The sequence below is a fragment of the Sphaerodactylus townsendi genome, linkage group LG10 (genome assembly GCF_021028975.2).
Source record: "Sphaerodactylus townsendi isolate TG3544 linkage group LG10, MPM_Stown_v2.3, whole genome shotgun sequence".
Taxonomy (NCBI): domain Eukaryota; kingdom Metazoa; phylum Chordata; class Lepidosauria; order Squamata; family Sphaerodactylidae; genus Sphaerodactylus; species Sphaerodactylus townsendi.
This window is the reverse complement of record NC_059434.1, coordinates 65,633,273-65,658,805: the sequence shown is the minus strand read 5'-3', so window position 1 is coordinate 65,658,805 and position 25,533 is coordinate 65,633,273. Positions and strand designations below refer to the sequence as shown.

Below are 25,533 nucleotides of genomic sequence, written 5' to 3'. Positions count from 1 at the left end.
GTTCATAATATTCAATTATCATACCAGTTTAAACAATTCACTAATTTCCATGGAGGATCCCACTTTTTGGTGTCAGATGTTTTCATGTCCATTCCTTTCTGTATTAGGAGACATCTCCTGTGGAATATGTTTTATGGTTGTGCATCTTCTCTGTCCTTACTCAAGCACAGTTATCACTGATTAATGCAAGATATTGTTGTACAATAAGAACACTATCAAAGCTGACCTAGATCTGCTTGCTTGGTATTAAGCACTGCAATTAATTGACATAAACTACTGGGTTTTTACACTGTGTTTCAAGGTAATCTGAAATTCCTTGAAAGCTTATCAAAGATTCCTCAAATCAATATATGTACAGAGGTTCCTCAGCAGTCCAGCTGCAAATAGTAGAATGGTGATTAACTGAAACCTTCACATTCACAGACAGCATGCTTCTCAATACCAGTATTAGGAAGCAACACTGGGGCAAGGCCCGGGACAGATTGTCTATTGAGGCCATTAGGAAAAGTCCTTTTGGCAGATAACCTCCCCATGGCCCTCACCCTGCACAAGGCTGGTAGGAGCTGCTGCTGCCACCACAAACCAGCCACCATTGGGCAGGAGCTGCTGCTGACGTCAGCTGATAGGCCCAACGTTCTGTAGGGCTGTCAGAAGCCTGTTCTTCCCCCTTTCTCCCCTGGGGGGCACAATCATTTTCCACGACCATAATTATCTCCAGGTCTAGCCAGTGGTGGGATCCAAAAATTTTAATAACAAGTTCCGATGGTGGTGGGATTAAAACAGTGGAGCCGCCGTACACACGCACCTCCAGTCCCTATTGGGCAGGGAGGTTGCTTTAGTAACCCCTTCTCGGCACTCAGAAAAAATCAGTAACCACTTCTAGAGAAGTGGCGAGAACTGGTTGGATCCCACCTCTGGGTCCATCCCTGAAGAAGGTTTTGGCCTACATGCCCTGTTTGCTGGCCATTCAAGACAACTGGACAGTCCTTGTGTGAAAGCAACATGCTGGAATAGATGGACCTCCAGATGGACCTCCTCATATGATCTCATACTATTTGAAAACGAATGTTCCTGTTTCATTTTATTCCCATAACTTAAGAATTAGTAGCATATAAAAGGAAGCAAAGAAATGTAACTCTATCATAAAGACAAAGAGTGAGAGAAGGGAAAGAATTCTTCTTAATATATATTACTGTTCACCTAAAAGACAAGCCACTTGCAAAGACAGCTTTGTCTGTGCTGTCATTACAAAACCTTTGTTTCAGTCTGGCCTGTCTTTTGATGCTGATGAACTCTGATTGTCATATTGGGTACAGTTACATAATAAATGGGTGTAATTAATTTACATTTCATATCTCCCTTTTTAATTATTTCCACTGAACAGCCTGTTTTGTGTAGCAAAAAGGCATTTACCACTGCCACCTTCTGGAAACCAACAGTAACATCACTTGTGGATGATGAGAACAAGGTACCAAAGACATCTGATAAGTAGTGTTGTTTATATGCCTGTCAGGACTTCAACATTTGGGCAATCAATGGTTTCAGCCTATGCCTCTCTAGCGAATCACATTAATCTTTTGGATCCTTTCAGTATAAAATTCTGAACATTACAGTCTATGATATATTAAAAACAGTATCATTAATTTATATTGGGATTCAGAAATGCATCGAATTAGCAAAAATATGCAGTTATTCTGTATTATAACTAAAATTACAATGGGAAAATAATGGAATGTATTGCTGGATCCCAAAAACAAAGAATTTGTGGATTTGCATAATATAGCACATGATTCAGATGTAGCCATTCCAACATCTGTCCTTCTGTGAATCATCTCACAAATGGGTGCTAAAACCACCATAAAGGAAGAAGCACACTTTGAAATTAGTTGAAAACAAAGAAATAAAAATCAACCAACTAAAACAAAATCAAAGCAAAAAACTCAATCAATTGTGAAATGTATCCAGTTTTGGCTCAAAGTCAAACGAGACCTCAAATTAGTTTCATTTAGACCAGAAACATATATAAGCACAACATAATGAAAAAAGAATGAGAAGGCAGATCATAACTTTCTTCTGGTTGTTCCACATATAAACCTGCATATAGCTCTAAAAACCAGGAATCTACAACCCTGCACCATGAACACAGTATACAAACAGCATCCTGACAGGCAGTTTGCTATGCCTCTACATGGGTGAATAAATCCACCTTGAAATATACTCAATCTTTTTTAAATATAACAGGCATAAAAGAACCAAGATTTGAAACAAGTCCATATACTATGCCTGTCTTTTCCAGGTCTCATAAAACACTGTCACCAGACCTAAGAATTTCATCCTCAGACTCATTAAGTTCATTCTGACTTAGTTTGTACCCTCAGCTATTGGGGGAGGGGGTGCTGATCTTAAACTGAAGAATCTGGCAGAGGGACCCTCATTCCACATTACTGAACGGCTTGCAGGCAGAGGCAGGTGCCAGCTTGATCTTACAGCTTTTGTGCCACTTTAAAAATGGCTGCAGTGTGTAGTGTAGCATTTCTGTTCAGCCATGCCAGGTGACCTAAGAAGCCCTTGAGGACTTGAATTTATAGAACGGTGACTTTGACTTGGTTACTAGTATTGCCTGAGAAACCAGACTTGCTACTACCTGTGAATTATTTATGTCGGTATTTGCTTCAACTATGGTTGCCAATTCCAGTTTGAGAAATTTCTGGAGATTTTGGGAATGGAGCTTTGGGGTCTGTAGGGACTTCAGCAGGATTTAATGCCACAGAGTCCCCCCTCCAAAGTAGCCATTTTTCCCAGGGGAACTGATCTCTATTGTCTGGTGATCAATTGCAATTCCAGGGGATCCCCAGACCCCACTTGGAAGTTGGCAACCTTAAGTGAAACATGATGGGCCTCCATGTAAAAGAATTAATATACGAGAATGGCTACAGATTGGACATTAAAATACAATCACAGAACAAGTGTGTGAGAAAGAGTTTGTCAATCCCAAGGTGGTTTGTCTCTAGCAATCTAACCACCAGTTTAAACAAACCAGCTTCAAAACTCAACAAGAAGCTGACACAACAGAAATAAAATTCATTAATATTATATAGTTGTATTTCTTTAGGGTTTTTTTTAAAAAAAGATTTTGTTTGGTTGGGGAATTTCCACATATGCATCAATCATCAAACAGTGGGTTGGATCCAACCAGGTTTTCTTTTAGTGAAAACGAGAAGAAGGAATGTACTTTGACCACAACCAACAACAAAGGAAGGCTGTGAATCACCATGCGCCACTATTGCCGCTAGGGGTGGGACGGGCAGAGTCTGATTCCGGCCCTGGTAAGGGCAGAAGCAAAGGGGTGGCCATCATCATCTTGGGTGGGCAACGGCAAGTTGGAAGCCCGCCAGCGGTTTTCGCGCATGGGTATTGATTTGGAAGGGCAGAAGTGGGGAGGGGAAGCTAGAGAGCTACCGCTCCCCTAGGGATGGCAGACCAGGGCATCTGGGGAGCAGCTCTTGCCAGGAGCATCCGCCCAGCAGAGCCCCACAGCGGGGCAGAGCTCCAGCATGAAGCATCCGCCCACTGGCGCTCTGCAGTGATGCTGATACGATCAAATCAAGACCCATGCTGTGCCTCACGCGTCTGTTTTTTGTTATTAATAAATACGGCTATGGCCAATTAATTTACCCCAGCCAAAAGGAGTGCAGTGTGGTTTATGGTTAGAGAACTTGCCCCCGAAAAGCTCCACCCTCAGACGGCAATAGGCTGTGCTGGAAATCCTGGGACCTGCTTGGACAAAAGCCACATGGGATAAGCTCTGAAATAAGGAGGTAATTTGGAAAAGCTTGTACAAAAAAGGTGGTGGGATCCAGTTCTATCTAATCACTGCTGAAGTTTATTTCAAACATCACCACTGCCAAAATATAGCCAGGCTGCCTCCACTCGACAGAGAAATTCTTACTCCACATCAAACTGGTTGATTGTAGACTCTGGTTGTGTCTTGAAGCAACTACTCCTTCTACAGTCTTTCTTTGTTACTGACAGCAGTGGTTCTCCAGGGTCTTAGGCAAAGAAAGGTCTGTCTTAACCCCTGAGGTATTCTGACTGGATAGGGCTGAAACTAACAAGAAAAGGTATATCTTCCATTCCCCACCCAGGAAACAGGTAGAAAGTGCTTGATCACTTCCAAGTTTTATAGTGTAAACTTCTGCAGAGTTGAAATCAGTTGATTGCATTTACGGTTAGACACTTTCCAGTTAGGTGATAGAAACACATGTCAGCTTGTGATTTTAATTTGTGTACAGTGCATAGGATGATCCAGTCACTTCTATAAATATTAAATGATGATAATAATGACTGGGATCCTGACCGGCAGCCTGGCCTGGAAGGACAATTGCTGGCTTTGACATCTTTAACAATCACAAGCTATCTGAATTGTACAGTTCAACACTCACTATGGGCCTCAAGCTTTACAATTAGACTTGCCAACTTTTAAACTGATCCTTTTGGGTGTCCTTTTATTATCAATATGATCTGAAAGCAATTAACAGATGATGTTCCTTACTGCCATGCAGTGGTGGGATTCAAATAATTTAACAACTGATTGTTTACAAGCACCATTTTAACAACCGTTTCGGAGGAAGTGGTGTGAACCTGCTGAATCCCACTACTGCTGCCATGTGAAGCATCAAATGGCCATTTCCACACACTAAACTTCTGCTGAAGGGACACAGGCAAATTTTTTCCATTCCATTGGCAACCTTATTTAAAACTGTACTAGTCGTTCCAACTAGACCCTCGTGTCACATGAGTGTCACATAGCAGATTCTTGATAAAGGGGTCACACAAAAGAATGCAGGCCTCCGTATTAGTTTGATATAATCTATTGAAGTTAAAAGAATCTTAGGCCATTTCCGCTCGGGCATTTAACGCCGTCTCCAGACGCCATTACGCGCAGAGCAGCTGCATGCCATCTCAGCTGCCCGACGCAGTGAGCCGTTTCCCCAGAGCACTCGGAAGCGCTCTTGTTGGGGAAATGCCGCCTTGAAGCTGCTGCCGAGAGAAAACGGCAGCGGCTTCGAGACGCCTCCCCCACCTGGCACTTACCTTGTCCCCGGGCCTCCGGCGCGTCGCTGAGGCCTGGGGACACGCCCCCCTGCCCTGCGCCGCTGGAGCAGGCGCGCAGGGCCGGGGGGGGCATGTCCCCAGGCCTCGGCAACGCGCCGGAGGCCCAGGGACATGCCAGGTCGGCCAGGCGCTGGCGCTCCGCGGCGCTGGCTGCCTGGCTCTTTCCAGGACCGTCCATACGGACGGTCCCAGCATCGTCGGGTCGACGTCGGAAAAGCTGACCCGGCCGCTTCTGCATTCGTGCGGAAACGGCCTTAGAATGTGAGAATACTGTAACTGTGCATGGGGGGGGGGGGGGGCCCAGAACAAAAGCCCTTGTGTTCTGTTTAAAATTATGGCTTTACATGACAATTTTACACAAACCAGTTACCAATTGTTACAACTAACCCATTTGGAGCCAAAAAATTAATTCCAGTGTGGACATCCAACCAATTAGCAGTGATGAAGACTTCAGGTGTCTACAGACTCCCCAGAGGGTCTACTTCACAGAGGGAAGGGCACCAATGTATGAGACCTGGCATAAAATCTCAACTCAGCTCATAAAGTAACCATTGAATTGCCTATCTGTCTTTTGTGTTTAGGGTAGGAATGATAGTGAAGTTCCCCAAAAGGTTGTTGAAATGATGAACAAGGTAAGCCCTTTGAGTAATAATTATGCTAAGTAAAAGATTCTAAAAATGCAGGCTTACTTGCTAGGTACCCCAAAGTTGAACAAATATTATCAGTGTTCCATATACCTGTTCCATTTTTATCCCCACTTCCTCTGTAGCCCAAAAGAAGAGTGCAAAACTGGTTAGGCTGAGAAAGAGCGACTGGCCTTATGAAAAGTGGGAATTTTCAAATTCCAGAGTAGTGGGCTTTCCTTAAATCCTACATGCACAATCACGATTGTAGTTTAGGTAGAAAAGGGGCTACCCAATCTTCCTGGCATGAAATGGTCCTGGGTGAGGGTCCTGGGTTATCACAGTGGGCTAAACAGTGCCCATTCATGACATGCTCTGCTGCAAAGGTAAACTAAACTGAAAGCAGAGGATTTCCCTGTGGATAAAGGGAACATTGTTATCAAAGCACATTATTTCTCTACCATTCTACAGGAGAAATATTGTCTATTCCAAGCACGATTGTGGAAGCTATTAGGTTGGATCCAAACTTTCCCTCCCACTGATGCAAGGCACTTTTGATGGTAGAAGACAATACCACACACACACCTCTGCTACAGCCCCCTTCACTAGAATTCCTTAAGAAGCAGCATGGACAGAGTACATAATGTTATCCAGGGTGCATGACAGAATTCTGCTACACAGATGAATAATGCAATCCTAAATAGAATTTAAATCCATTGAAATCAATAGTCTGACTGGCTGGTAAATCCAGCGCATTGTAAATTCAGTAATTTGACTTGTAGAGTTCTGAAAGAGAAAACCCAAAGACAAAAAACTACTGAGTCTTGAGAATTTCAAAATGGGGGAAATCTGGATGTGCCCTTAACATAGATGCTGGATGTGCCCTTAAGAGCAACAGCCTTTAACTTTTTAAAAAAACCCTCTATATGTTTCTCAGAGGCATAGGAATAGAACAAAAATCTTGATTCCCATGACGAAAAATTATCTGCCAGAGATGCTACTGGAACTGGTGCCATTGTCATTCACTGGCATTCTCACCTTGTCAGAATACCCAGGGAGAATCTTCTCTGAGAAACTGGAGCAGCTGAGCATTTCTGTAATCCAGACAGCTTGTTCAGGCAAGATCCTGGATATTGTGTGTAAGCAGTTCTATCTCTCATGGGCAGGCTTTTAGTTACAGAGATTTCCTTCCCAGAGCCTGCAAAGAACATGACTTCTTGCATACAGCTCTCAATGCTGTATTTTTCAAGAAATCTTCTTTGCAGAGGTTTTCCCTTCAAGTATTTTTGTGTGTTCCTTAAGTCAGCAGAGGGGCTGTATTCATATCTAGGGCATTTTGCTGGGGAGATATACGGTGGCTTGGTTATAATAATTTATAATTTTATAGTAATAATTTCATTTGGACCTAATTTTATTGATTGGATTATATTTAAAATACCTTAGGTGCCTTTCCAATCACATGACACTCAAGGCAATGCATTATATTTCTAAAATAATCTTTAACAAGCAGTAAGCCAACAAAGCCAAAACACAACAATTAAAAAAATAATCACACTAGTATATGTAGCAGAAATGCCCTTGCAAATAAAAAGTGTTTCCATTTGCTGGGAGAAGCTATATAACAAAGGGTCAATCTAACAAACCAGAGAAAGAAGTTCCATAGAGTGAGGGTCACAACATAAATGATGTGCACTATTTCCTCCTAGAACTAACTACAGCATTTGGGAGAATGCAGAGTTAAAGCAGCAGTGGCGTAGGAGGTTAAGAGCTCATGTATCTAATCTGGAGGAACCGGGTTTGATTCCCAGCTCTGCCGCCTGAGCTGTGGAGGCTTATCTGGGGAATTCAGATTAGCCTGTACACTCCCACACATGCCAGCTGGGTGACCTTGGGCTAGTCACAGCTTCTCGGAGCTCTCTCAGCCCCACCCACCTCACAGGGTGTTTGTTGTGAGGGGGGAAGGGCAAGGAGATTGTAAGCCCCTTTGAGTCTCCTGCAGGAGAGAAAGGGGGATATAAATCCAAACTCTTCTTCTTCTTCTAAAGCCTCTCCAGGTAATCTTAATGAGCAGAAAAAGCACTAGATGTTTAGGATGTTTAAAGAATTAGCATCCTGAACGGGGACCAGAAGCTAATAAGCAACTCATGCAACTAAATTGAGATAGTTTATGAGACCTCATATGGGACAGTCTCTGAAAATGTTTTGGAAACTTTGGTTGGTGCAATGAGAAGCCACTTGCCTACTGAACCAAAGACAAAGGAGAAATCATATATTACTCAAGCAAGAGTGGAATGGGAGAATCAGTAAAAATAATAATAAGCTCAAATTGTAATGGAAGGCCAACAACCAGCTAAAAAACTGGCAGCTGTGATATTGAATAAAATTAAATAATAATAATGTTTTTAAAATTGAAACCTAGGAAACTTCAGATTTGGGATATACTGGAAGCAATTCAAGATATACTGGAAGAATAGACTCCTTTCCTCTCTTAGTAGGACCTCATTTTCTGTAATATTATGAGTAGTTTGAATAATGTAACATTAACAAAGACAATTATTGTTTTATAACTAACAATTATGGAACTCCCTCCCCATTACTATCAACTTAATGCTTACATTGCTTGAACTTAGCTAAAACAAAGCTTCCCTACCTTGTGTTGAATTTTGTGAAGACTCTTTTCTGAGCATAGCCTTCTAATATTTTATAAACCCTGTGCTTAAATAATCCCTGATACATTTTATAAAGTTCTGAAACCCTAACATTCCTAATTGTTAAGGGTAAATCAAAAATACAATTTCCCATGCAATCTGTCTCCAGTAATACCACAAAGAGATGGTCAGTCTATACCTCATTCTTTTGTTGTGTCCACAATTAGGGATCTGTTTTCTGTTCATTTTTATAGCAATTGTATGACTGATTTCATTATTAGCCAGTGAGCTTCCACCTTCTCAGACTAGGACTCAACTCAACCTGTGATCAAGCATAAATCAATTTCTGAAGTGGTCAGTCTTTCTCCTTTTCTCTCCAGCAAAGCAAGATGCAAAACAGGATTCCTGCTCCTTCAACAAATGAAATGTCAGCATTCAGGAATGAATAAAATGGCATCCTGTTTTGTGCATCGTGGTGCACAACTACTAAAGGCTCCCCTATTGTCCTTTGTATCTTGTAATCCCTTTCTCTCACTTTTTAAAAAAGTTTAATCACAGCAAAATAAATAATGGTAATGCAGTCAGTGCAATCATCTAAAGTCAGTGTGATCCATTAGTGGTCCTAACACATCATCTGAAGACCAATGTTCTAGATCAGGGGTAGGGAACCTGCGGCTCTCCAGATGTTCAGGAACTACAATTCCCATCAGCCTCTGTCAGCATGGCCAATTGGCCATGCTGGTAGGGGCTGATGGGAATTGTAATTCCCTAATTTATCTAGACCCTGATTCATTCTGGGCGTCATTCCTTTTCTTAGACATTACCCAGCCCATCCATTCTCCCAGCTTAACTTACCTCACAAGGTTTTTGTGAGGATAAAATGGAGGCCAGGAGAATGCTATAACCAGCTTTGGGTCCCCTTTGGGGAGAAAGGCAGGGTACAAATGAATGGAATAAAAACATTAAATAATAAATATTATTCGGCAAGTAACATGTGAGCTCCTATGCTTGCTTTCATAAAGTGCAGACTAGAGAAATTGTTTGTATCATCTTTTATCTGAAGGGGATGAGAGCATAACCAGGGCTCATTGTATTCTGAGTGTGTGTGTGGAGTGGGGGGGGGGGAGGGTATCGCTACTGAAGTGCCAAGTGTGGCATGAGATGTGTAAGCTGGCACCTACAGAGTATCAGGTTATATGTTTGGGAAAATAACTTTCTAGCCACATGATTATGTGTAAAATTTTGATAACGCTCCTGTATGGTGATTGTGAGTGAATGTGCTCCGCTATGCTTCTCCAGATAAGTTCCTATCCCTTCTCCTTCCAATCACTTTATAAACCCATTCATCTCCTGTTCTTTTCTGCAAAACTCCAAATAATTTGAAAACATAACTGCTCGGGAATTTTTTCCCCTTGACACATAATGTGCATTTTGGGATGTGAACTACATAGCCTTAAAGTACAGAATTGTTTTCACGTTTGTTAATATATTTACTTAGCCTTCTGAGTCTCTGATAAGTGTTCCAGTAAGTGATTTTGGGAGTTGTAGTTTGGTGTGAGGCAAACTTCTCTGCTTAAACGGGACTGACAGTCACCATCCACTGATGTCACTCAGGCCCCTCAGCAGCTGGTCATGGCTTTCAGTCATTCCTGCCTTAGGCCATATTTGAACAAGAGGTGAGAGGTACTGTATTCTGTTACCGATTCCCTTTGCAACCCATTCCCTGTGGAGTTAAAAATGAAAAGCATTTAAAACTCCCTTGACACTGGAAGAGGACAGGGTTTCCCTGTGTCATGGCAATGCATAGGTGCCCCAGTACAATTCTTTAGAAGCAAGCTTCAGAATAGCAGACATTACAAATTCCATTTCCAAACAGGACAGCTTGGAAAGTTATTTTGAAAAGGTCTTTCTTTCTTGTTTGGTTTGTCCAGCATGCAAACACATGCATTTAGATGGAATTTCTGATTCGTGCAACTATTTGAGAAGTGAAATGCAACACATTTTCTTTTTCTGTAGATTTCTGTGGGAGGAATCAGAACATATCCAAACTAAGTCTCCAAGCCTTTGTCCAATACAGCATTTAATGTAGTCCAGTGAAATCCATTCAAAAGATGAGTTTACATGAGCTATTTTTTCAATGGATTTCAGTGGAATGTAGTGAAAGCTATACTGAATAAAGGGTTGGTGAGATGCACATTAAAAACAGTTGGCAAACCAGGCCCAGCTAATTAATTTTCATACAAACTTCCTACCATGTGTTTAACACATCTGAGCCCATCTACCCAATTCTTATCCAGTTCAGTCAGATATGCTGATATTCACACATACAACCCAAAACAGATACTCAAGGAGCAGACCCTGGCTGAGTCTGCACAGACAACATGAATGGGTTAAATGAACCTGTGTTGCCTGTGCTGCCATTTGCACGGCAGATGCAGGGGCCCTCCAGGATTGCTGGGATCAGGAAACAGCACAGTGCACACAGGAAACACTTTGTTTCCTTGTGTACCACAGACCCAAGAATCCTGCCCCCCCAAGAATCTCCCCCACTTACCGGCACTCCTAGGGTGGCCTCCTAGGGAATCCACTCTAATGGCAGCTGCCTGGGGAATCCACCATAATGATGGACAGAAGGGGGGGATGGAATACTCCCTGCTTGCCGTAGTTCTCACAGGCAAGCAGGAAGCAACTGAAACCCAAGCTGAAGGGGGAAAGTTGCTAAGCGATTTTCATTTAACCCAGGTTCAGCCAAATATAATGGGTTAGAAGTGTTTGTGTGTATATGTGTGTTTGTGGGGGTGTTCTTTGGGAGCTTCTCCCCATAATGCTTCTTTCACACCCCTGAAACTGTTATATTTGGCCTGTGCGAAATCACCCCCTGAGAAGAATAGCAGGATGATGTTCAAACTGCAGTGTCAGAAACATGGCTGATTCTAGTCAACTGTTAGTGACCAGACGACAGACAAATGATGACACACAGATGTTCTCACAATGACTCAGCATCAGCAACTGAAACATCATCCAAATGACATGCTCTGCTCAGAATTTAAAACATGCAGAACTGAGAAGGTAAGCTGAGAAAAAAAGAACTGCGGAGATCACAAAAGAATAGGTATTGAACATCCCTTAAACCAGCATGGTGGTTAAGAAGATGTTGTAGACTCTAATCTGGAGAACTGGGTTTGATTCCCCACTATTCCACATGAATGACAGACTCCTATCTGTTTCCCCTATTTGTTCCCCCACTTCTACATTCCTGTTGGGTGCCTTTGGACTAGTCACAATCCTCACAGAACTCTCTCAGTCCCACCTACCCCACAAGGTGTCTGTTCTGGAGAGAGGAGGGGAAAGAAATTTGTAAGCTACCTTGAGCCTCCTTCCAGGAGAGAAAAGTGGGGTATAAATTCCATGAGAGAAAGGCAGGGAATAAATTCAAACTCTTTTCTTCTAAGGACACTTTCCAAACAATAAGCCTCTTTGAGAAGACTTATGTAACATTCTGAGTATACCTGCTTAGGATTGCTCCCTAAACCTTTCCAATCAATGTAGCATTGACCAACACAAGTGGTCAGCCGGGGGACACCCTCCAAATTGTTTTTGAATATACTTTTAGCTGGGTTAACCTCCTTTGAGATAGGTCCTAAATGCTGTGTTTATGCCTTTTCAAGTTTTACTGCTGTAGATGAGTTCTACGACCAAGAACTCTTGTCTTAATGGGACTGCTGAGCAACACATTTCAGTAGAATTGGGGTGGCTTTGTGTGAAACAGGAAGAGAAGAAAAGAAACTTAAGCTATATTTTTGTTTCAGACAAAATACATTAAAACAAAGAACTAGTAAAAGAATAAGTAAAGAAGAAACAATTTTAATAATAGAGAAAAATTACAGCAGGTTGTAACTGGAAAATAAACAGAAAGATCTCAAGAGGATTAAAATATTGGTACCATATATCCTTAGATAAGTTGTGTTGCAAAAGAATTTTCTGAGTACATTTCTGTGCAGAAATGGATGGCTTCTTAAAATGTATACCTTTGATTCCTGATATGCACGAATTTAGTCAACAATGCTTGATCCATAACCAGTTGACACTCTGATCCTTTGGAAGAAAGCCTTGTTGGATTTAACAGGACTACTCACTAGCAAGAATGTACAGGATGCCCATCAATGACAGGCATTCCATTCACACACAAGAACACATGAAGCTGCCTTAGGCTATTTCAGACTGTTGGTCTGTTGAGATCAGCATTGTCTGCTCTGACTGGTACCGAATCTGTGGGATCTCAGGTAGTGGTCACATCACCTGAGATACCAGGGATTGAACCAAGGAACTCCTGCATGCCAAACGGATGATATCCCACTGAGTCACATCTTCATTCCCTACCACAGATCTGGGATAAGGCCTTGTGGGTTTTTAAAATGGTCCATGTATCTCAAATGTTGTCCAAGTACACACCACTGTGATGCACATGTCACATTTGTTTTTATTTTCTGAGACTGATTTTCATACTTTAAACAATTATTCATCACACAGTCATAATGTTCTCCAAGAGATGGGAGAAGTCTATTCTCAGTTGCTTGTGTCCATGTAGCATCTGTATACATGACCTGGTCTTTTAAGAGATGCAGTTCTGGCCTCCTCATAGAAAATTTCTGTGACCATTATAGCACATTTTTTATTGTCAAAACATTAAACTGATGTCAAAAAGTTGCAGATGTAACCTATGTATGATCAAGGCTAAACTTAGCATTCTCAGTGTGAACATGATCCTGAGAATAGTCAAATCACAAATTGCATGTAAGTAATTTTGAACTGGTTTATTGAGATGGGAAAGTGCTCTCGCTAAATGTCATGGCTTAACCCAATATAAGCACTACAGTATGTTTCTTTCATTCACTTGTCTAGCCCTGGAAACTCAAATGGCAACTGTTTATGTGAACTGGATTATAGGTAGGCCACTGACATCACTGTTCATCTAACATTCCAAAGAAATTCAAAATGGTGGATCACAACTGCAATATTTGGCAGTGGTGGCACGTTTCCAATAATCTTAGTCTTTGGCTGCTTTATAATGATTCTGGGACTCTTGGACATTCTCTGTGCCTTAGCAAGCAGAGCAAAGAAGAAGAATTAAAGCATGGATTTAAGGTCTCAAATGCATCTAGTTTGCAGGGACAATACTGTTGCTTTATTCCAATGCCTGGAAGATTCTATGTGATATGGATGGTGTCTCAAATCTCTGAAATAACAATATAGAGTTGGTTTGTACTCTAGCTAAACAGTCTAATTTGCCTAAACCACTTTCAAACTAGACTGGAGAGAATTTGCCTATTTTTAGCTACTGCATTTGTCCATTCTGTGACTCCACTACTTTGCCACTTATCTGCACCCACCTCAAGAATTTTCATAATCTTAAATCAGTTAATATAATATATTCACTGGGCTACTTTAGCTGTAGCATCCTTACATTGTGAATACACATTAAATTCAACATTCAAAATTGTCTGTAAAGTCCACTCACTCATTTTAACCAGCCTAATTATGTGAATGATAGCCCTGTTAAAGGGATAAACTAATCTGCATTCAATGATTTTGTGTAATATTTAGACTCCGTTGTCTAAAATGATAGAATAGACAATATAGAGATACTGGGAATAGTAAATAGTGTTCTTTTGAATCTCAACGTTAATAAAACTGGCAGAAAACTATCCCTGGAAACTCAGCAGAACATGGCATGGTAACAGTGTCTTGATCCTCCTGGTCCACAGTGTATTAATTAAAAGCAAAGTGATAGAGCAGGAACAGAATAAAAAGAAATAACAGTGGAAAAAGGAGGATTGGAAAGCCCACAGTGAAAGTGAGAATGTATCCAAGTGATCAGCAGAAAGATGAGGTCAGGAATCATGGCATGTCATTAGACAGTTATTTATAAGGCACATACTGCTCTGGTTGCAAAACTGGTATTCAAGGACATGTCCCTTCAGTTTTTAGTAGTTATGTTTTCATAAGAACATATTGCACCACATCCACAGCTGTAGAATCCAGCTTACTCTCTGGCTCTTCAACACTTCTAATGGGCTTTCTCTCATGACTCTTCATTTTCTGCTAGCATTGAGGAGATCAGTATTTCCTAAAAATTGGAAACTTCTGACCTTTCCTGCTTAAGCCTCTCTAAAATCTTCCTTCTTCCACACACAGTTAAAGCTATCCACAACTGGCACCTTTGAGGGGGAAATGGAAATCAAAGAGGTAATTCACGATTGTTGCTCACAGCTAAGATGCCAGATTTGCCCTCTAAGGAGCCAGTTCTGCAAAGGAATCCTAAGAGTAGAGAACTAGAGGTAGACCACCAGTGCTCCTTTGCATACATTATTTTCATGAAGTTATAAGGACTTGGGATTGCATGAAACACAGCCATGCAATCATGGTTATTAAATGAGAGGGCCCATGATGGTGATACAGCAGCTACTTTATCCAGGTAGTGTTGCTTATGCCTTCATCATGTCCAAACTGCAGATAAAGAAATGGAAAGTATCCCCCAACTGCAAATTCGGGCCCAATACTCCATCATTCTCAGAAGACTGTGATATTAGAAGGCACTTTTAAAAATAAATCTAATATCATTCACTGGGGTTTTGATTGTGCTCAACCCCTTTGGCCATCAGAGAACTGCTGTTTTCCCTTTCCTCCCCCATCCCAAACCCCTGTGAAAGCTAAATTCTAATGTTGAAATATAGGAACAGTCTTCACTGTGTATGTGTGTACTGAAGCACTAACATCTAGTATCCTGCTTACTTAATTTTGAGCGGCATTTGTCCATTTTTGGACGCCATATTTGCATATGTATTAAAGACGTGTCATCTCAAATTTATATTCCTTTTGATTCATTTAAATTTTTAAGCTTTTTTTGGACCCAGATATCTTGTGATATATCTGAACATTATTAAGGAAGCTGAGAATCACTTTGGGTGCCAGATCACCACTGCAAACAATTCATTGAAAGCAAAGTGGACACTGAATTGCAGCTATTAAGTTGTTACTCTTCAATGGCTGATGGCTTCCACACCTGTGCTGTAACACCGACTTTCTTGGCTGAAAACTTTGGCCTTGGAGTAGCAACTGAAGAGGATACTGCTGGTTCTTGCTTCTGAAAAGCAGGGTAACCTGTTGATCCGCAGGACTCGATTACAGGGCTAGAGGCATTTGACGGGAAGAAAGGCTGTGAACTGTAGGCTGGAACAGAGTACACTGAAGATGCTCTGATGTTAGCTGGAGAACCAGCATTAAGTGATCTTGAAGCAGGCACTGAGTCAAACTTGGCAGGTTGCTTAGGAGCTGGGACTTCCTTTTTATCAGAGGGAGGCTGAAAAGTAAATAAGGACGCATTGAGCTGGTATGGCTGATGCTTCATAACCTCCAAAGAGCTAAGTGCTTTCTTAGGTTTCTTCTTGGTAGTTTTGGCAACGCTGGATGACTTTGACTGTGGTTTGGTGGCAGCAAGAGGATACGATGGGGATTGGATGGGGTTATAAGCCACTGGTGGTGGGGCTCGGACATTAGATGAATATTTCCAGGAAGATGGCAAAGATGGGGTGGGTGATGATGCCCGGGCCATATTGGCTTGCACAGTTTCTGAGTCCACTACATACTTTTCCATCCGTGATTGTCTTTTGGCAAAGAGCTGTGCTCCTTTCCCACTCAACGCTGGAGGCATCTCAAAAGCTGGCCCCACTCCTCCTGCAAGGACAGCATTTCCTAGTGGTGTGGTGGGTGTCATTTTTGGTGTAAAGTTTTGATGTGATGCAGCCGTTTGAGGCCCTTTAAAAGGACCAGCTAGGTTAAGAGTACTTGGAGGCTGTGGAGGGGGATAAACAGGTTGTGCTATTTTGACAGGTGCTGGACTTGCCTCTTCAGGTGATCTTGGAGCTGGAAAAGCAGGTGGCTGGGCAAAAGCAACAGCCGGAGGTGACCAGACCGGTGAAATAGGTGTTGTGTCAGTAGGAGAAACCTTTAGTGCGGGTTTTGGAGCTACTGGAGGAGGAACCTTTTGTTTGGCTGCCTGGATTTGCATGAAATTGCAGGCCTCTGCTCCCAAACTGAGGTAGTCTTCTTCAGGACCTGATTCGAAGCCAGCACCTTTTTTGCCTTCTGAATGCTGCACAAGGGACAAAAGGGCAGGATTAGGACTCACTTTGGGCGTGTCTTTGAAAGTAAACATAGGTTTTGCAGTGTTCCTTCTCTTTGCCTCTTGCAAGATTCCAGTTTTTTTGGCAGGCACAGCAATCCTTTCATCCCGGGATGCAATCTGCTCTGTGGATTCTGTTGGAGACCATAAAGCTGGCTGAGCTGTGTTGGCAACAGGAGTCAAAGCAGTTCTGTATAAGGCTTCAGGTGGTGGGCTTGCTGAAGCATAAGGAGGGGGTGGAGGAAAATCTGAGAGAGGGCTTGTCATGCTTCTGGTGGGTGAGAAGGGTGCTGCTGCTCTGTTCTGTATGTTTGGGAAAGGTTTCGCTGTTCTGTTTAAGCTTGCTGATTTAAGGGCTTCAGAAGACTGACACAACATGTTTGTCTCAGGGCCTCCTCCAATGCCATTTTGTTGTATTGTTGTGCGGCTCACTTCTATGTAGCTCTTGCTCACGTGGCTCTGCATTCTCGAAGCTTCTTCCTGTTTTACCTGGTTTAAGGAGGAGCTAAATTTGGAGTTGTTCTCTGTTGTAGTAACCTCTCGGTGCCCCTCAGTACTATGCACAGCCTGCATCTTCATTGCATCTTGCTCAGCCGTTACCTGATCCACCCTTTGCCGTCTTTTGGCAAACATGAGCGCCCCTTTGCCTTTGCTCTCTGGAAGCATCTGCATCTCGTCCAGACTTTTGGGTTTCTTCTCAACCTCAAGGAGACCAGTGTCCCAGTCAAATGTCACAATCCGGTCTTCTTTGTCAAGGTCAGAGAATAAATCTTCATCGATTTCTGACTCACTAGTGCCAAGTAAGGTTACTTCAAAAGTGTTATCTTTCTCGCTTTCTTCTTCACCCTCGAATTCGTCACCCTCGTCCTCGTAGCGCTCTAGCTCTCCAGTGCCGTAGCTGACCAAAGTGTATTTCCTGGCTCTTTGGCGACGCTTCTTGAACATCAACACCCCCTTGGAGTTGGGATTGGGAGCCGCTGTCAGCAATAGGGCAATGCTCTTACATTTAGACTTGGCTTCTTTCACCTGCTTTTCTGACAGGCTCTCACTTCGTCTGAGCCCTGTGGAAAAAGATTAAAGAGCATATGTCAATGCACAAAGCCCAGTGTAATATGAGAGTGATTTTAACCCAGAAGCTATACAATAGCTATTTGGGATTTGAGAGAGAACAATATTAAATCTTTCTTTCTCTGGGGCTGGAGGACTCCCTTACGCAAATATGCATGGGCAAAGCATTAGAATTAATATTTTCCCACAGCTCCAACTATGATAAAAATTTCATAGCAGCCATTCTTCCCTGACTGACATTCTTTGAAGAAACTTTTCTATTGCAGATTTGCCAACTCAGCTTACAAGAGCTTTTGATGTTGCATATCTGTTACTGTCTGTGTACATATATAAGCCCATATACAACAAGAGCTATATCAGCCATGTCACCTAGATATACACATATTACAGAAGTTAACTTATGCTGTAAGAAGAGTTCTGGAATGTTATCTATTCATTTGCACAAGATTCATTCCTGATATGGTAACTGGCTTCCTTAAGTCACACAAGTAAACTCTTTATTGAAACACTAGCTGATAGTTTTTTTAAAGTGTAACTTGTCTGGGGGTCTTTTTCCAAACTCATTGTGAAATAATTTCATATAAAAATACAATATTACCTTTTAATCTATAGGGAATAACTTAAGTCTTGCATTGAAGAGTATATTTCAGCGGTGGATTTTTCTAAAGACAGTGGCAGTTTGGCTGGAGAGATGCATAAACTTGTGCAATTACTTTTCAAATATAGCTTTTGTTAATTTTTTTTCAGTCTGGCAAAAGATATGCTATCTATGCTGAGCATTTAGGAACCAGCAGGACACATATTGAGATAACTAGAGAGGTGAACACAACAATTAGGGATTGCCAGCTCCCACCACCACCACCCTTCCCGGTCCGCCAACGGGGATGGGGAGTAAGGTTGCTAGATTCAGATTTGGAAACACCTGGAGATTTGGGTATGGAGCCTAGGGAGGACAGGGGTCTAGGGAGGCTCAGTGGGGCCCACTCTCTAAAGCATCCATTTTCTTCAGGGAATCTATGACTGAAGTCTAAAGATGAACTGTAATTCTGGGGGATCCCCAGTTGCCGCTGGAGACTGGCATCTCAAACTGCAATCATATGCAGAGTTACTACAATAATTTTTCACAGGTTTATACTGGAAGAGCTCTCCACAGGATTGCAAATTAAGTCTCATTAATATGTACCATGGACTGCAGCAGCTGCTTCTACCGCTACTACTACAACTTGCTGCTCCCATTTATATCTTTCTTATAACAAGTGAGATCTGATCCCATTGAGAAGAATGGGTCAGGTTCAAAGGGAGCAAGCAGATCTAGTTATAGTGCAAGCCGAAACAGAGTTTATACCCAGAGATGGGATCCAACCAGTTCTCACCACTTCTCTAGAAGTCGTTACTAATTTTTTCTGAGTGCCGAGAAGGGGTTACTAAAGCAACCTCCCTGCCGTATGTGCGGTGGCGCCACTGTTTGAATCCCACCACTATTGGAACCTGTTATTAAAATTTTTGGATCCCACCACTGTTTATACCCTACTGAATCCACTGATGTCAAGGAATTTAGAAGGGTTCATTGTAGTCCATGGGCTTAGAAGGGTGTAACTCTGCTTAGGACTGTCCTGTTAATTTATTATTGAGAGTGTTAAAATAACTGCTAGGAGTGTTAAAATAACTTCATTATCTTAGAAATGGCTCTTTGAATCATACCAGGGGAAAAACAACGTAAGAGAGCATACTGTACAATTACTTCCACATGCCCAAGGGGTCTTTGTGCTTGTTTGGTTTTTTTTCAGAGAGTAACCTCCCATGTTGCCTAATAAATCAAGTTTCAAACTCATGGCATGCATTGTCCAAAGAGGGAAAAAACCTTCACTAGTTATGTCCAAGTCTTTGGCCATGCTTGAAATGGCTACCAGGATCTTGGCCAGCAGCATAGTCTCTTGTCTTATAGCAGGCTGTGTAATTTTGTTGCTGAATTACAAGACACATAACAGGAATTTGTACAATGACAGGTCCCCTTTTTTGTTATGATTTTACTGTTTTCTTGCAAAGCACACCATGCAACATCATCTCAATATAAGCCTATTGACATAAAATCATAGAGTTGGAAGAGACCACAAGGGTCATCAAGTCGAACCCCCTGACATGCAGGAACACACCATCAAAGCACTCCCAACATATGTTCATCCAGTCTCTGTTTAAAAACCTCCAAAGAAGGAGAACCCATGATCGTGCACTGCATGGCTTTTCTGCACAAAAGGCAGGTATGCCAAAGTCATCATTACTGAAAAGGGCAAGAGACACAGGAGGAAGGAAACACTTTCAATGTGATGACATCACATGGAAGACATGTCTACAAAAGATCTGTGGGGCTGTATAGTTAACATTATAGGAAGTACCTAGATTGGCTTTTCCAGCTATTTGGTGCAGTTTGTTGCTTTTAATGAGACGACCTGGCCAAATTCAAAACTTGACTGATTTTAAATATGACTTTTGTTGTTAGCAGTATCAATTTCTAAGAGGTTGTGGAAAGGATAGTTGTGATTCTCCCCTTTAAAACTACTTCCAATGTGATTTTTTCCCCTCATGCATTCAGTCAAGCTGGGTTCAAAAGACACAGCAGTACCTTTGAATTAAATCGAGCCACTCAGAAAATATCTCTTTGGGGAAGAATAAAAATCAATGTGTAACTCAAAGTAAGTACTGAGTGGAAACATTTTTGTTATATTTCAAAACAAAGATAATTCCAGATGCCAACAACTGTTATTTTAATATAAGGTAGTAACTTGTCCCTCACCTTGTAGCAACTGTTAAAGAATCCTCATATTCTGCTTATCCTGAGACATACTATTTTTCCTTCTACCAGGATTATTTTACACAATACAGGAAGGATACAGACAGTTGTTTGTTTTGTTTGGTTTTGGTTTTAGCTCAGTCTCACTCAGTTCTCTTCTTTACTATAGGCTCTGTCCCATATGCCTTTTGCCTTTGAAGGTCTCATGTATCTGCAAACTGATAACTCTTTGGACAACTACAATTAATAATAATTTCACATGACATAACACATGCATCATCAGACACTTCTGAGCATGTTTACATGATAGCAGCTCTTAGTCTAAATGTTAAAGCTACAGAATAGTGACCATACATTCACTGTCCTTTTACAGCCTTTATCTTCAGGATGGGATATGTTACCCCTTTTGCTTTTGAAGGATCGCACAGTGATGATTGTAACATAACCATGTGATATTTTTTTTCCCCAGAGACCCAAAACAATTTTAGGCAGCAGCACTCAGAAGCAAGTCCCGTGTTATTCAATGGGGTTTAATCTCGTGAAAATATTTTTTAGGATTAGACTGATCTAATTCAGAGAATATCAGCACGCTCCTAAGCAGTTACATCTTTCTGAATCCGTTGAACAGTTTTCAGAATTGCCCTGAAAGATTTAGATCAGTGGTGGCGAACCTTTGGCACTCCAGATGTTATGGACTACAATTCCCATCAGCCCCTACAATTGGCCATGCTGGCAGGGGCTGATGGGAATTGTAGTCCATAACATCTGGAGTGCCAAAGGTTCGCCACCACGGATTTAGATGGTCAAATCCATTTCAGACACTTACCAAAGAATCCTACCATTAGACAAAGAATTCTACCGTTAGTTCCACATGCCTCCAGAAGCTCTGGACATATTTCTCTAGTAGCGGTCCCAATGCCACATGGCAAACTGCTTATGAAACTGCAGAGAGTTCTTAAAGAAATTTATTGCACTGCATGACCATGCGTGGCAGCCTGCTTTCAAAGAAAAAGGATCCCAGTGGGTGCATGCTAGCACTTGGACATACCTACACCTAAAGCACCACTTTGGGTAAACAGCCTATGTTTATATTTCTAAAAACTGGTGCATTTATTTTAAAGAGAAGTTAAAGTTTAAGGGACGTTAAAGAGAAAGTAAATGCATCTCATGCACTTACAAATTGGCACTTACAAATTGGCAAATTGGCACTTACAAATTGGCACTTACATATTCGATTAAAACACTATGCAAGTCCCCCCTCCCCCCCCTTTTCTAAACAAACTGTGTAATTTGACAGGCATAACCCGACAGTTGCTGCTGGTTTCAATGCCAAAATGCAAAGTATGCATACTGTTCTTTTATTCTCCACTTAATAAGACATAAATATGTGGATTACTCACAGACACTTGAAGCATAAGTAACAGTTTAATCTACATGCTAATACAAATGGTTATCATTCTAAAAATATGCTTATAGAGGAATTAGCGAAGGGGTTAGCCTGCTTATCCCCGCTGTCTGTGTAAGATAGCTCAATGTGAACGTATATCGCTGTGCCGTTGCCATTTTGCAATGAAATCCCTTGACAGAATTCTTGAAATAGTCAGGAATGAATGAACGAGTGCCAGCAATAGAGGCAAATCGATAAATAGGTGCTTTGAGAACTCAGCATTAGTTTGTCTTTTTAGTACTGTGATCATTTTTGCATTTACACTTTATTTTAATTGAAGAACTTTGCTTAGATTTTGCGCTGACCTCTAGGTATGGAAGCTAGAAGGAATAGTAAGTTCACTTTACAGTCTGGGGAAGCCTTGCAAAACTGGAAGGATCATATAACTGGCCAAAAATACACATGCTGGTGTCTGTCAAGCTGACTTTCTGCAAGCATCATCAAGCCTCACTACTATGCCTTTTTAAATTCTTCCTGGCTTTTAATAGAAGTAGCATCATTTGTATTTTTAAAGATGCCTGCCAATGAAAGTAACAGTCTGCTTAACAAAACTGTCTCTCCCTGATATGAGCTTTTCTGAAATGATTTTAAAATCTCTGTTAAGAAACCTGACAGAAGCTGTCTTTGTATGAGAATTTTTATTTATTCAATCATTTTGGAATCAGAAGTGGGAAATAAGTAGCCACAGTCTCACAAAACAATATTACACAGCTCCAAAGCAGTTATTATGTCTTCAAATCCTAAGCAGTAAGTCTGAAAGAACCCTATAAAAACAATAGACATGTACTAAACATTTTCACAGGAGCACAAGAAGTAAGAAGACTTTGGGAAAATCCTGTTTGCATATTCATACTTCAAGTGCTTTGAAATATATATTAGGAAATGTAAGACACACACACACACCCCCCCCAAACAACGCAGCCGGTTTAGCTGAGGCATACTTACTGGCGTGCCTTGCCCGGTGTTTGTGAGGTCTGCTATGTTCCCTTTCAGAGTTCTGGTCGTCTTCTCCCTGCTCTGTGCCTTCGGATGAGATTCCAAAGGAGACCACAGAAGGAGGTGCTTCGGACTGCCCTCCTTCCACTTGAGAATCTACACACCCCTTTTCAGCCAGGGACCGGGATGCTTCCTTCTCCCTGTCAGAACAGCCTAGGATCACTTCCACTTTAGTGAAAGATGGCTCCTTTGTCTCAGCTTCTGGCACTGCTTTGACCTCTTTGCAAGGAGCAATCTGGAATGTTCGGATTGAGTGCTGGACAGATGGGTCTTTTTCAGAAGTGGGAGCTGGAGTCACCGAGCTGCTCCCATCTTGTTGAAGGTTGGGTCCTGTTTCTGAATACTTGAACTTTTCAGCCCCCAGAACTTTTAGACTAGGAACACTGCTGTCTTTGTGCCTGTCATGCGACAGGGACAACTGCAGCTCCAATGTAGGAACTGCACTTTCTCCCGTCTCTCCAGAGAAAGCTGGCACGTTGATCAATTGTGCTTTTGGGGTTTCTATCACTTTGGGAGGGATTTTATGACAATATGCAATTTCTCTTTCTTGCTTTGCTATAGATGACTCCACCATAGCACTTTGCTGCCCGATTTGGAACATTTCGTTGGTTGCCCCTGTGATTTGCAACTCCACGTGGGGCCTTTGCATGGCTGTTCTGATTTGCAGAGTGGTGCTTTCTTTATATTTGTTATTTTTAATGTTAAGGTTGTCTCTGTTTTCATTTCCAGGACTGAGGGTCTCATTTACCCCACTCAAAGACCTGCAGAAAAAACATGCAAAAAACAAAAAGTGGTATTATGCTTACTATATTGTGTGCTCCGTTCCCACAATATTAATACACCTTCAAAGAAATCTTATATATAGCCAGTACAACATGACAGATATTATTGCATGACTGAAGGTGGTGAGATGAGGCCAGATTCTCGGTGGAGAAGCTGATCTGGCAATCTTGTATGTTAGTTGGAAATTCCGGGAGATTTGGAGATAGAGACTGGGAAAGGTGGTGTTTGTGAGGGTAGAATGTCATATAGGCTCATTCCGCACACGCAAAATAATGCACTTTCAAGCTGCTTTCACAACTGTTTTTGCCATTCTGCACAGCTTCAAAGAGCCCTGAAAGCAGCTTGAAAGTGCATTATTCTGCGTGTGCGGAATGAGCCACAGTCTACCTTCCTGAGCAACCATTTTATTCAGGGAAACAGCTCTCTGAAGTCGAACACCTGTAATTCTGTTAGATCTCCAGCCCCCCCTAAGGTTGCCAACTCAAGTTTGGAAAATTTCTCAAGATTTGGGAGTGGAGCCTGGAGAGGCTGAAGTTTAGGGAGGGGAGATGTCTCAGGAGGGGAGATGTCTCAGGAGGCTATTATGGCATAGGTATCATTCATAAAGCAGCAACTTCCCAGGAGAAGACTCCAGGAGCTTGAGGAGATCAGGTGTAATTCCAGGAGCCCTCCAGCTGCATCTGGAGGCAACCTTAGGCCATACTTAGATGTTGGCAGCCCTATTTACCTTATCAGTTGCTTTGATAAGAACATGGCTTAATGTCATGTATGCGGCTTGTTGCCCTGAGCTACTCTTTGTAATTTTTCTCTAAGGATTTTGGATATCCTGTTTTCTGATATCTTATAGGACAGCATTTCAACTGTAACAACCATTTTAATTACTACTTTGACTAAGATTTTCTTAAATTATCCAAGTCTTTTCTAAGCTTTCATTATACCTGGTTTCAATCATTCAGCCGTTATGCAACCACTGGAAATGGTACAGGTCAAAGGGCTTCCTAACACTGCAAATTTTAGGTGCTCATAAGACAATGCCATAAGTTCATATACCAAATAGCTCATTTTTGGCTCAGAAATTAGTCTAGATAGTTCAGTATTCTCTACTCTGACTGGAAGCAGATTTCAAGGAAGTTGGCAGATAATTTTTCTCTCTATTCTTTAACAAATTTGTCATATAATGTACGATATGACCTTCTGGCATTTCTGACAGAAAAGAATAAAAGTCTCTGATTGCTGCAGGATGTGGTACCTAAGTGTTGGGTATCTCAGTGATATGGTGATTATTTTTGGGGGGTGGCTGTGATAAAGTAAAACTTCAATGCGATCAACAAATCTTGAATAAATTATAAAATATCCAGCAATGTCGGACAATTTAAAAATAAAAAAACAGCCTGTTGATTTGAGGGATTCTGAAACTACTAAATCATACAGCGCAAGAGATTGGAAACTTCATACATCTCAACAAGGGACAGCTAAATCAGACAGAACATCAAAGATGTCTCACAATCGCTCACTTCTGTACTGGTTGCTGGAAACAGGATATGGGCTTAAGATCAATCTATAATGTCTGTCAAAGGATGGCTGGAGTTACTAAAAGGTCAAACATCTTAATTTATGGAGTCCTCCAACTGTAGCTGGTTTCCATCCTATTGCGTTATTTGAAGAATCATTTGTGGTGCTACACAGATATAAACTGTGAAGCCATAAACATTTCCTTGTAAGAAGAAAGCCTGGGGGTAAGCCAGATAAATGTTGCTCTTTATTGGTAGCTTAGGAAGTCTGTATTTTTGGGAGAGAGACAGAGAGAGGGAGGGAAAGAGAAATCCCCCCTTAAAAGGCCTCTCTGCCTATGGATATACTCTGAGTCTTTCTGCACAATCTTT

General features: G+C 41.6%; 1 protein-coding gene across 1 annotated transcript in view; it reads right to left on the bottom strand.

The window, feature by feature from the left end:
• The window catches only part of SYNPO2 (synaptopodin 2), a 118,689-nt gene that overhangs the window by 6,809 nt on the left and 86,347 nt on the right, over window positions 1-25,533 (bottom strand). Inside the window, exons 3-4 of the mRNA XM_048509217.1 lie at window positions 22,817-23,628; window positions 15,450-17,629 (exon numbers count right to left, since the gene is read on the bottom strand). Of these exons, the coding sequence (XP_048365174.1) occupies window positions 15,450-17,629; window positions 22,817-23,628 (2,992 nt within the window). The remainder of the gene's footprint in view (window positions 1-15,449; window positions 17,630-22,816; window positions 23,629-25,533) is intronic.